General features: G+C 40.9%; 2 protein-coding genes across 2 annotated transcripts; one reads left to right on the forward strand and one right to left on the reverse strand.

Annotated features, from left to right (window-relative positions):
- The first annotated feature begins 2,360 nt into the window (after positions 1 to 2,360).
- On the forward strand, positions 2,361 to 5,217 carry LOC116382299 (glutathione S-transferase Mu 3-like). Its single transcript, XM_031845245.1, has 8 exons — positions 2,361 to 2,580; positions 3,304 to 3,379; positions 3,476 to 3,540; positions 3,622 to 3,703; positions 3,922 to 4,019; positions 4,114 to 4,209; positions 4,464 to 4,574; positions 4,798 to 5,217. Exons 1-8 carry the CDS (start codon positions 2,545 to 2,547, stop codon positions 4,891 to 4,893), a joined length of 660 nt encoding a protein of 219 aa, XP_031701105.1. The 5' UTR covers positions 2,361 to 2,544; the 3' UTR covers positions 4,894 to 5,217.
- eps8l3b (EPS8 signaling adaptor L3b) lies at positions 5,024 to 12,623 on the reverse strand. Its single transcript, XM_031845239.1, has 18 exons — positions 12,471 to 12,623; positions 11,626 to 11,736; positions 11,318 to 11,433; positions 11,152 to 11,216; positions 10,904 to 11,062; positions 10,173 to 10,322; positions 9,900 to 9,985; positions 9,637 to 9,785; positions 9,327 to 9,445; positions 9,023 to 9,158; positions 8,790 to 8,866; positions 8,568 to 8,642; positions 8,336 to 8,481; positions 7,467 to 7,707; positions 6,812 to 6,928; positions 6,637 to 6,725; positions 6,396 to 6,528; positions 5,024 to 6,315 (listed from the first exon to the last, which is right to left on the reverse strand). The coding sequence occupies exons 2-18, from the start codon at positions 11,661 to 11,663 to the stop codon at positions 6,274 to 6,276; spliced, it is 1,938 nt and encodes a 645-aa protein (XP_031701099.1). The 5' UTR covers positions 11,664 to 11,736; positions 12,471 to 12,623; the 3' UTR covers positions 5,024 to 6,273.
- Positions 12,624 to 12,648: the final 25 nt, after the last annotated feature.

Here is a 12,648-nt window from a genome sequence, read left to right on the forward strand (position 1 = left end):
AATGCAGATTAGATATTTATTGCAGGATATATTAGCAGGGGCACAGCTACAGCTCACATAAAATAATACTATACTTGATTCGATCAGGTTACAATTTCTTCTCAGGTTATACTCATTAATTGTCGATGCCGAGGCGGCTCGGTGGAGCTGGATTCATGATGTAATACAAAGTGCTTTTGGGGTTTTTAGGAGCGAAGGTCCGGCAGAACCTTCAGCTCCTCCTGCGAGGCCAACGAAGTCCGTTCAGCGCTCCCTCAGACTCAGTACAAAGTCTTTGGGGCGGCTGCGTCCATCTGTTGTCCGGTTGTTAAAGTCAATCTTTCAATCTTTGTCGTGGAACGGCTGTCTTCTTTCCGTGAACAGAGACGAAGTCCTCCTGCGGTTGTTGAGCGAGGTCCAGTGTTTCTCCGTGGAGCACTTGGGTGGCTCCCGCGTTGAATCCCGTCTTGCTATCTGCAAGTCTCTCTTTTTATAATCTTTGAGCTCTCTCTCCTCCCTCCTCCCCAACGCTCCCTCACTCGGTATGTGATTTACATGACATCATTGATCATGTGTGTGCGAACAACACCCTAACTTTCTGTGTGTGGATGCTCTCACTTCCTTCATTTTCGAGCGTGTTTCAGGTTACACCCGTGGATATGTTCGGACATCACCCCAACATCTGTTATGATCTCATCCTTTAAGGTCCCCACCCTGCTTACATCAGCTCTTTCTACCCACACACAGACTTCACTTTTACTCAGTTACACATACATTGTTATTAGCAGTTTACATTTGTTAAATCACTTCATTATTCTTATGTTATACATACTTGCTTTAAAATACTAGATTGCATCCTTACTCATTATATGCTTTGTGTCCCTTTATCTTACTTCCATATCGAACTGTATTCCTTCATTTAAGGCAGCTTTCCTGGGATCTCAACCCTCTTTTTTGACATAGTATATCATCATACTAACTCTTATTTTATGACTCTGATCTGTCCTTTACACACAGATATTTAAAATATAGAGTCGACTAAGTTCACAAACCCTTTTTTAAACTCCTGCCTTCAGTCTGGGTCTTGATGTTATCTCTGGGGGTGTACTGTTACAATGCACAATCACTATGTGTCCCTCCCCAGAGAACTATGTGTGCTGTTTGTAAAGTGGTATGTGGCCTTTGTGTCTAACAAAAAGAAATGTATACATTGGAGCACTTGACTTGCTGCCATTTTTACATCCCAGAAAGCAAATAATAACAGTATGATGAATGTATCTAGACAAATAAGGTCTGTTTTATTAGTAAATAGTTTTTTTTGTTGTCAGCCGTCTAGGAGTGACTAAAGGGCATGAAACAAAGAGTGCATTGTGTGGCGTGTCCATAATCCTATTCAGCTCATTACGCTCCACTCTGGGTCAAAGTTAGCAGGAAATCCAACACAACATTCAGACCATCTACAAACCTACTACATTAAAGGATTGAGGTGTGGCTGCAAAAAATAAATTCCTATCGATCACACACATTGTACCGTAAACCTTATAATATGACTGCATTTAGGGATTTTGTGTGTCTGGTAGTGTTAAAACGATTGTCAGTTAACTGATCTACTGAAAAGTAATAGATGATATTTCTAACAATGAATTGCTTGAGTCATTTGTCAACTGAAAATAAGCATTAGTAAATGTGCAAGAATTTCTGTAATTGTATCATTGAAAATTAAATTAGTTTTAGTATTTATAAGACTGAGTAGGCATATTCACCTCACTTTAGGCTCAGTTGTCATTATTTAGCATTTTTCTCACTACACAATCAAAACATGATTGATAAGTATATTGATAACAAAAATAGCCCTTATATAGCCACTGGTACCTGTTTGTTAGAACAATCCCAAATCACTTACCAGCTCCTTCCAGAGCTTCCAACAGTGTCACTCTTGAAAAAGCGCTATTGATTAAAAAAAAAAAAAATGAACTACCGAGCTTGCCTTGAAGAGACAGCTGAGCAAATCTGCTGAAGAATACCATGTGAGACTTTTAAAAGCTCCGGAAAAAAAAGCTCGTAACTGGAACTTCAGTTGGTGAACTTTCATCTTTCCCCTATCACCTTTCGTGTGGAGGCCAATGATTGCACAAAAGCCCCCCATGAAGAAACTCTTTTGAATGCAGGTGATGCATGGCGTTATTTTAAAAGCTGTTACAGTCTTGCAGTGACATTAGCTTGTGGCTTGTTTGGACTTGTCTTTGGATGCATGGTCATGTCAGATGGATATGTCGGTTTGAGCAGCTGCAGAGCGCATTCATATTCACAGACCATGAACATGTACAATAGTTGTGGAAACAAAGAACCGGTTTGCAGAAACTGCCTACACACGAGGCTGCATTCACGTGAAGAATCTGAATCCCGCTTGGAGCAGGTCTAAACCCTCAAACACGTGACCCGTCAGGTCTACGCCGCCCACCTCGCGCTTCTGTCCTCTCACACAAAGAAACCAGCCCACCCCTCCGTTTAAAGCAGCTGCACGAGTCGCTGTCAGCCACATTTGGTCCCTACTAGTGATTCAACATGACGATGAAGCTGTCGTACTGGGATATTCGTGGGGTGAGTGTCTGTCTTCTTCTTTGTTTATAAAGTAGCCCCCGGTGTGTGCAGCGCTGTGGGTTAAATGTAACGTAACTACGATGGAGGCGGGCGGCGCGTTGTGCACTTGCTCAAACTGTCGCTAACAATGAAGCCAAAGTTGCATCTGAAGAGCTAGCATTAGCTACGATGCTAGTTGTGCGGTTGTAACTGATCCGGCGCTCAGACAATGGAGCTGCTCTGCCTGTATGACCAGTTCAATGAAACGGCGGTTAAGGTCGTAACACTTGATGGGAAATGTAATGGGGGGGATAAATCAATGCACGTGCTAACGTTAGATAACAAACTGTAACATCGTCAGATGTCTATATCCATTGAAGTAGTTCTGTTCTTTTTAACTTTTTTATGGTCAGTGCCTGGAGTTGCATTGAAATAGCTTGATTTGATAAGCTGCGTATGTTTTATTAAAGCTTTAAACCTCAATGATTCTATTGTATCGCACAACAAAGAGAAACTTGACATTTGAGAGTCTGCTGCAAATGTTTTGTAGTTTTACCTGATAAAACCACAGATTTATGTGGTTTTTTTTTTAACATACTTATTGATTGTCACCTATATTTATTTAGAATGACTAACTATAATCGATTAATTGGCTAATAGGTTAATGAATTAAGATGTTTTTTTTTTTTTTGTGAATCTTAAAGCTCTATGTGTTTAATCTCTGATTTTTGTCCACTCATGAAGCTCGCCCAGCCTGCCCGTCTGCTGCTGGAGTACACTGGTTCCAAGTATGAGAACAAGTTGTACGTCTGTGGCGAAGGTAACTTACCAATTCAACTAACGGTTGTCAGAATTTTAACCAAAATAGTGACTTAAGTGTCCGTTAACCCCTAACCCACATTATTCTCTCTCACAGCTCCCGGCTATGACAAGAAGTCCTGGTTGGATGTAAAAGATAAACTTGGAATGGAGTTTCCCAATGTAAGCGAGTTTAACTTTTGAGTATTAATTGAAGTGTAAATCTGGCAAACACAAACTAATAATGTTAACATCTCACCATAGCTGCCCTACTTGGAGGATGGAGACCGGAAGATAGTGCAGAGCAATGCTATCATGAGATACATTGCTCGTAAGCACAAGTTGTGTAAGTATTGTGTTTATTCCACATATCTATTTTGAACAACATATTTATGTTTTTTGTTTCATGTCCATTTCCATTGATCCGTTGTAAATGTTTCAAAATATATTATATTATTTCTCGTGGTCTCCTTTTTAAAAGGAACCACACAATTATACACTCTTCAGGTGTAGCATCTCGGTCTTCATTCTCCGAGTGCCTCACTAAATCTGCTCTGATCACAGGTGGAAAGGGAGAAGATGCGAAAGTCCGTGTGGACATGATGGAGAACCAGGCGATGGACTTCAGAAACGGCTTTGTGAGGCTGTGCTACTCTGACTTTGTGAGTACGACATTAAAAACGCTTAAGGACGCTGAATGTGTCACTTTACTCCTCTGAGCCTCCACTAATGCCAACGTCACCTCTCTGAAATCAGGACACGCTGAAGCCAGACTACCTGAAGACTCTGCCAGGTGTACTGAAGCAGTTCTCAGATTTCTTGGGGGAAAATAAGTGGTTTGCTGGTGAAGAGGTATGTCAGTCAGCCATTAAACGTGTTCTTTATGTTAGGTTGTGGTACAGTCATTTTTACGGATCATAGAGCTGAGGGACAACTGCAGAGTTGGGTGACGGATGTAAAGGGAAAGTTCATAGTGAAACACACTCAAGTCATTTGACTCTTTGATCAGATAAAACGATATATTTTTGCGGCTATAAAGTCTCTGGTTTGAGCCTTTATTTTGCTTTTTTAACATGTTTGTGAACGATAACTTTTCTTTACAACAGATCACTTTTGTAGACTTCATCCTATACGAGCTGTTGGATCAACACAGGATGTGTTTTCCTGAGTGCCTGGATGACTTCAAGAACCTCAAAGCTCTTGTAGACAATTTTGAGGTGAGAACATGTTTGTTAGTTAGATACAAACGGCACATCCAACACTTACCACGGAAAGTTTCAGTCAGGAAATATGCACTCTAGCACTTATTGTTTATCTTTCTTTGTGTTGCTGTGGTAGTCTCTGTGAGGTAAATGTTGTATATGTGGATATATATATATATATATATATATATATATATTTTTTTTTTTAATGCCTTGGTACGTTATCATGTCATCATAGGCTCTTGAGAAGATTGCTGCCTACATGAAGTCAGACGGATTCATAAAGACTCCCGTCAACAACAGGATGGCCAAGTGGGGAAACAAGAAGGAGTAGAAGGCGATGACGCCTTAGAGAAACAACAATGTTCACAAGTGCAACTGTCTCAGTAACTCATAAATTGAAGACCAGTGAAAAGATTGTTTGTTGGATGTCTTTTTTGAATAAGCTGTTTACTAGCTGGATATGCAGGTTTCAAGTCCTTTAATCAGGTTTTACACTTTCCCAAACATTAACGTTCCTGTTATGAGAACCATTTTCAGTTGAATCAGAATTGTGTAAAAAGAAACCAAAGTTTAATTTGAGTTAAAGCACTTAATTTACTAGTCACAATGTGATAGAATTTGTTTTTGTTGGATTAAAGTGAAATGTTTGACTTTCTTTCATTTTGTGATTCATTTTAACTTCACCTTCATAGCAGCATTCACAGCATCGAAGCATCAATTTATAACATATAAATTAAGATATAACATAGGGTACAAGTTAAACATAATTTTGATCATTTTTAACCTGGACGTAGTTTCCCACAACTCATTTTTAGAATTGGTCGAGTATTGAGGAAGAGCACTGCAGAGAGCAGCCTCTCGCATGCTGCAATGTAATCCTATCCGAGCAAGCTGTTCTCCACTAAAAGTGCTTTAGTTTGCCATTGACGCGTTCTGATTGTTATAAAGTGTGACAACATTATAGAAAGGGTCTCACTCAAGGAGTAGTCCTGTTCTGAAATCTCACATGGTGACGTGTTGCCAGAAGACAACGACGAAAACAAGGTGACAATCCTTAGACTTGGACACAATAATAAACAGACCAGACCAAGAAAAGCAAGGGAACATCTTTTTGTTTTTTTTTAAACATTTCTAATAATCTGAGCCTGTCCGTTGCAAAAACAAGCACTGTTAGTGGACCTCGCGTAACACTGACGCTGAACAATTGCCCTCTCATTGCTCTTTTTTAGCGGCTGTCGGTTACTGTTATCCTTCAATACAGGACCAGTTATTTTAAAAAAAAATGGTCCCATTGGTTACTTACACACAACATGGGAACATAAAGGCACGGTTGAAAAATACCTAAGTTACCCGTGAATGCACTGTATATTTACAGTATAACTTTGTTACATGCAGCTGCTAAAGAAGAAACATGGACGGTGTTGAATTGAGCAAATGTCTACATGAATATTTTGGTTTACTCAGTTAGGAAAACTGCTAAATTTACTTGAAATAACAAAGTACATTATAAGTAAATTGCCGTAATTGATTTGAGTAACTCAATTATTGCTGCTGGTGATAAACTATACAAGTTTCATTTAGTAAAAGTGCTTTCCCTTAAATAACAATTGCTAAAAGCAGAGAATGTATGACTAAATGATGAATTAGACACAATAATTCCAGTTGTTCTGTGGATGAAGTCAGGAGAAAACCAACTGAAGCATCTGGTTCGTTAGTAGTGGCCGTTGTACAGGCCTGATGGTTCACTGGCGAGCTGTAGGAGACAGGATCAGACATTACTGATGTGCTGCAGCTGGATGTTAGGGTGTGCGTATCACTTGACACATTACTTACTGCAATGGCTGATTTAATGGCCTGCAGCTGGAAGAAGACCTTGCCTCCTTCCTCGGGACACACCGTCCTAATATCATCCTTGCTCATCCCCAGAAGCAGTTTACCATTCAGCACCCCGAGGCTGGTCGCAGTGCTGCCGATGAAAACACACAGAATATATGACTTCAGCATGCTACACAAGTCTTATTTACAGTACAAACATGTTAAAGCTCCCAGCCAGTCTGTGCATTACTTCACTCACATTTTGGAGAAACCTTTGTACTCCAGCCAGGCTTTGACCTCTGTGGGTGGGGACGTCATATCCAGAGTCACAGGACCGCGAGTGTCCCGCTGTTAGGGAGAGAGAATGACGGGAGGGAATGAAGTCACATGAGAAATATTGGTTCCTCAGCAGAGCTACGTGTCACTGAGCTCACCGGTAGGTCTTCCATGGGCCCCTCGTTCTTCATCGGCTCCAGAACATTCTGAGGAACGTGGCCTTCCTCGTCGCGGGCGTTGCGAACAACCCACCATTGCTTGGATTTCTGAACCACCTGTAAAAAGCCCAAAGAACCAAACATCTCACGCACCTGAATGTTGATACTGGCATTAATGATTGTGACTGCTGTAAATATACAAACAGCTTTATCAAAATTTGACTGACGACAAGGCTGTATCTAGAGTAATGTAGTACAATATTTTAGTTTATAAAGTAGTTTACATTCTTAAACAACTTCAGATACACATTAATGCAGCAGTAATATTAATCCTTAAACATCATATATAATAGTAAAAAAGGAATATTTTCCTGCAGAATGAGTAAATTTACTTTTGATCCATTAATGTAATTTTGCTGATTCACTTTGGAGAATGGTTGGGTTACCATCCCATGACACAGATGTCAGTGGGGGTGGGTGCCAAAAACCAAATCCAACTCCAGTTCCAGTAACTTTGGACTGTTTGAGGCAGATCAATTTTCAGGCACTACAATAAACTGCTCACAATTTATTTTATCTACAACCACAGGCAATCTTCGCATTGTGTTGGACAAGACAAGGATTTGTACCTTTATTACCATATTTCTCATCTCACCTGAACAACATCACCCTTCATAATGCTCAACTCTCGGTTGTTCCTGGCCATGAAGTTGTAAATGACCCGCATGTGAAGAGCTGGCTCACGAGGGCCGGGTGGGAACCGCTGGCTGCTGCTCCTGCTCAACGGACCGTTCTGATAAGGGAGCGAGGAAGGCATGCGTGAGGGGGCAGGCGGCTGCCAGCCATCGTAGAACTCTGGGATGTAAAGTGGGACATCATCGTCCGGCCATCTAGATCTACGAGGTGATAGGAGGGGAGGAAACTGTCAGTCAAGTTACAAAAAAGAATGCAGGATCTAATGCTCAAGTGACCTCTTTACTTGACTTCATGCAACATTGCTTTTAATGAACTGTGAATGATGGCTTTGAGATAATTCAAGCATGAGAAAGGTACCCAACAAACCTTTATACCACGTTTATAATGATGCACCCTTTAGTTTATAAGATTAAATCAAGCAGGGAAACAGATGGCTTGCACAAAGTTGAAATAATTACATTTATTTGTTTATCCTCTCTAAAATGCAGCTATAAATGCTAATACGGTTTAGGTGGTCAAACAGTCGGTTGGAGGGGTGTTCCTGAAGAACTACTGATATAAAAAGACTAAGTCTAAGTGTCACAGCGGAGGGCAGTTAAACACCAGCCAGAGGGGTTTTCACAATCTGGCAACTTGTTAGCACATGACTGAAGCATTAACTCTGACCTATATTTACACACACTGCAAACACACACACACACACACTACGCCCAGGTTGGGGCGTGTCAGGGCAGGTGACATACAATTAGAGGGCTATATACGAGAAGGTAACATGCTTGATAACAAAAGACTTGTTTAAGTGTGTGAGGGTTATAAAGGCCGGTCTACCTGGGGGAGTTCCAGCTGTCTCCCAGAGACCTCCACAGGAGATCTTCCTTCGGGTCGACGACCTGACTCAGCAGCTGCAGGGCCGCCTCCGTCAGCAGCGGTGAGAGAACAGTAGGAGGAAGGTCTGCAGGATACCGAGGCAGTATCTGTTTAAAAATGAAGGAAGTACATATCAACTGCTGTGCCTTGAAAGTAGACTCGTCCAGTGAAAAATACGTTCAGAAGAACTTACCGCGCCTAAACTAGTGAAGAAGATGTGGACAAAGTCAGGAGCAGTAGGGCTGGCTAGTGTCCCGTCCAGCTGGCCCTGTAATACAAAGAGCTTTTCAATCACACTCCACTGCTTTCTCCTGCAATCACACTCCAGTCAACACATTACAGCGTTCACACAAAATATTTCTAAAACCACTCTGGTCAATTTATCATCTTTGGAGACATTTAAAGAAGTATTTACCAGAAGATTGAATCCATACTTGACTTTCTGAAGATAGGAGATATATTCCTCCCAGGGTGGCAGACTGAAAGTGGGTACTTCAAGAGAGGGAAAGAAACTTATCAGATGCAAACATCTGTGCTATCTGCATGTCAGCACCTATAGGAGGTCACTTCTCCAGTAATTACTTCCATAAGAAGATGTGCCCTTGGAAAGAGAAACAGTAAAAAAAAATTTCAAAAAAAGGATAATACCATTTTTCTTTGATTTTTTCTTCTTAAATGGGTTCTTTTTGTTCTTCTCCTCTTGCGGTAAAGAAGGTGCATTTGCTGCAGCAGACACTTTGTCCATGAAGATCTCCAAATCACTTATAATGTGGTTTAAAATGTCCTGTAAAAAGGAGCACACGCATGACACAAATCATTCAGCGGCGGCAGGTGTGAGCATGTTTTCCTTGAGGTGAGAGAAATGATTAGACATCTATGATCATTTATTACTGATATAATCCACTATCTATAATTTATGACTAGTGTAAACAGTCCAACTGGCAGTACTGACTGTGTTCCTCTCTGTGTCCGTTTGCACAGCGACCTCTGGGCTAATATGCAATTCATGACGATCAAGATGATGCATCGCTGCATCTCGTGGGGCGTCAAATCGTGGAGGCGGCATATTTTCTACAAGGCAACAAAATGAATTGTTTGAAGACGAACATCAACACACAGTTTAAAACATACTGGATAGTTTAGTGCTGAACCCATCTTATTTGCACAGAACACATCCATAAACCTTGAGGAAATGAAAGAGTTTCTCTTCCATGAAGAACGTTTATTATTTCTTTTTTTATATGCTTTCAGTGCATGCGTACCTGGTTCTCTGATCCTCCACTGAGGGGGCGGGTGGTCCGGTGGTGGTGGTGGTGGTGGTGATGGGGTCCTCTCTTGCTGCCCAGAACGAGGCCCAGCTTGCCAGAAACCTCCTGGCACGTGTTGCCCGATGATATTCTCAAGATTAGTCCTGAGAACATCAACGACAGACAGCTGTTAATGCATTATTTTACCCTTCAATTTCCTTCTCACTAATGTGATTTCATCTCCCTTCAGACTGAAGTCCCGTGACGTGATATTGTACCTGATGTCAGAATGGTCTCTGCGTGGTTCCACAACATCACCTCCTTTTTGGACTACCTTATCCAGATCCCTCTTGACGAGCTCCGCCTGGTGAAACACATTATGTATGAAATCAAACTTTCGTGACACCAACAAAAAACATTGTTGTGAAATGGTGATACTGGTTTCAGATAATGGCCTCGGTTTCAGAGATTGCGCACTACAACATGACTACCACATCCTTTCTTCTCTGGATGAGGTCAGGAGGTCAAGTTTAGGGTGAAATGTGACTCACCCCAGTCTCCTCACACTGGAATATGAAGACCTGGGGGATGTGTTTGTTGCGTTGTTGCACAGAGACTGTGAGCAGAGAGTTGTAGGCGCAGCTATCCAGCACAGCTTTGGTTTGCATGATGCAGCTCAAAGGCAGCGACTCCAGCTCTGACTTTGGAATCAGATTAAACAGGACAAACATTATGATGACAGAAATACACAGTTAATAATCAATATTGAGAATATTCATACACAGAAAAATGGTCACGATTCTGTTTATATTCTAAAATACATTTTAATGTCAAACACTGAACATGTCTTTCTGTCTTGACCAGGGACAACGATGGAAATAAATCTAGGACTTTATGCTCCATCTGCAACAAATTATGACATGTTGTATTTTTATTAATGTATTTGAATGTTGTCAATTCCCTAAAAAACTTGTAGATGTACTTCATACTCAATGACAAAGGGATGAAAAAATACTTATAATAAAATTGCAAACTTTCATCACCTACTTTTGTCAGCAGCAGCACTTACTAAACTTATTAGAGACCTTCAACATTTCTTCCGTTTTTAAGATTTTTCATACACTTTCCTCCTTCTCCACGCTTAACTTAACTTTTCTAAGTGTCTCATTTTCTATATAAACAGCAGAACACTTGGAATTCAGCATGAAAGTTGTAATGTCCACATACGTTTGGCCATGTGCCGTACTTAGTAAAACATCTCTGAAGTGTGAAGGCTACCAACCTTGGTCTCAATGTCACTGAGCAGGAGATATCCCCCGTGAACCTCCATGATCATCTCCTGAGGCCACAGACGACCTTTGGCATCCAGCCTCTTGAGCTTGGCCAAACAGTCGTCCAGCGTCTTCACCTCCTGGCCGTCCAGCTCACAGGTGAACAGGTGCTGTGGAGTCAATGTGGAGGAGTCATGGATTAGGACGGCTATGGGTTGTACTATGTCTCCGTGCTGGTGCACATTTCACACTCACTTACCTCCACTCTGACTTGAAAGTTGTCAGGATGTTTGTTCAGCACCTCGGAGTACTCCTTTCTCTGCACTGATGTAAAGAAAATGGTTTCAAAGACATGTTTGACACATTTTGTTCTCACAAAAAATGAAATACAACCAGATGAGATGGCCGTTTATGTCCGAGCATACTGTATATTGATTTTCCACTGGGCCTTGAGATGTTGTTTCTCTGCAGTGGAGCACCCTTGGGGTTATCTTGTTGGAAAGCTTGCCTCTGCTGAGGGAGGTCCTCTGGTGAGAAACCCCTGCGGTACAAAGGCACAGTAATTTGAAGATAAACCAGCCGCTGCATGGTCACCACAACACAGTGGTGTTTTATCATGAAAGGGTGTGAGCACGTGTGCATAGTGCTGTAAATAATCTAATTAGTGCTCAAAGGCTTAACAAAATGAATTCCAGTGACTGGGGAGTCTGAAAGTGAAATTAAATTTACTAACCTTGGGGAATACGAGAAAGGGCCGCTGTTTCCAAACATTTTAAAACTACGTCCGTCTTTTTTGGAAAGTAAAAACTTCAAATTGGCAAGAAGCCCTTGGAGCCACTTGAACCTGTAAGATTGAATAGAAGATGTTCTGTCAACATTACAGCTGTTTTCATGTGAAGCCAGGACAGATGGTTGCATAGACCCACTCACATAACACAAATAATGTGTTTACCCAGTGGGGATATTCACAGAACTTGACAGCTGAAAGCAAGACTATATCACATTTGAAGGCCAAAATAACATTATTTTTACAAGTTAAAAGTTGAATTCACAAGTGATAAAATACAGCGTTTCTCAGTCAAGCACACTCATCCTAAAGCCAGTATATTTCATTACACTATATATACAATATATACAGTATATATATATATATATATATATATAACTATTTACCATTATCTCATGATTGCTGGTGTCAGCTATTCAGCAAAAGTTACATACGTTTGAAAATAACCAGATGCAGTGAGGCACAAAGAGTTACTTAACGGTTAGTAATTCATGGTTAAGATGAGCAAAGATTCAGTAATTATTAATCTGTCTGGAAGACTTCAGTTAGTGACTGGACAGAATAAATGGTAGATCAATAAAGAGAATTTTGAATTCAGCAATAAGATGAAACTCATCACAAGAACACACAGTACTGTTTAAGTATATAGTGTTACATAGACCCTGGATTAAATGTAGGCCGCAAAATGAGTTTTCCATTTCCAAACAAGAGGTTATGCCACCATCAGTCAAGATATATTTAACCACCTTTCATTACAACCTCTAGTCAGCTTTACGTAATGTATTCATTACCTGTCAGTGTTGGCTCTGATCCGGTGTCATCTTTCCCTTCTATTAAATAGACTTTCTACCAAGCAACAAGGATCCGCTCCTCACAGAGACTGCGGAGAAAGATTTCTTGACTTCCTGCTTGAAGTCACCAGGATCAAAGCTCAATGATCTGACGGGAGTGACGCTCAAGAGGCTTGGC

This window comes from Anarrhichthys ocellatus, unplaced genomic scaffold (genome assembly GCF_004355925.1).
Source record: "Anarrhichthys ocellatus isolate YVR2014 unplaced genomic scaffold, GSC_Weel_1.0 scaffold5, whole genome shotgun sequence".
NCBI lineage: Eukaryota > Metazoa > Chordata > Actinopteri > Perciformes > Anarhichadidae > Anarrhichthys > Anarrhichthys ocellatus.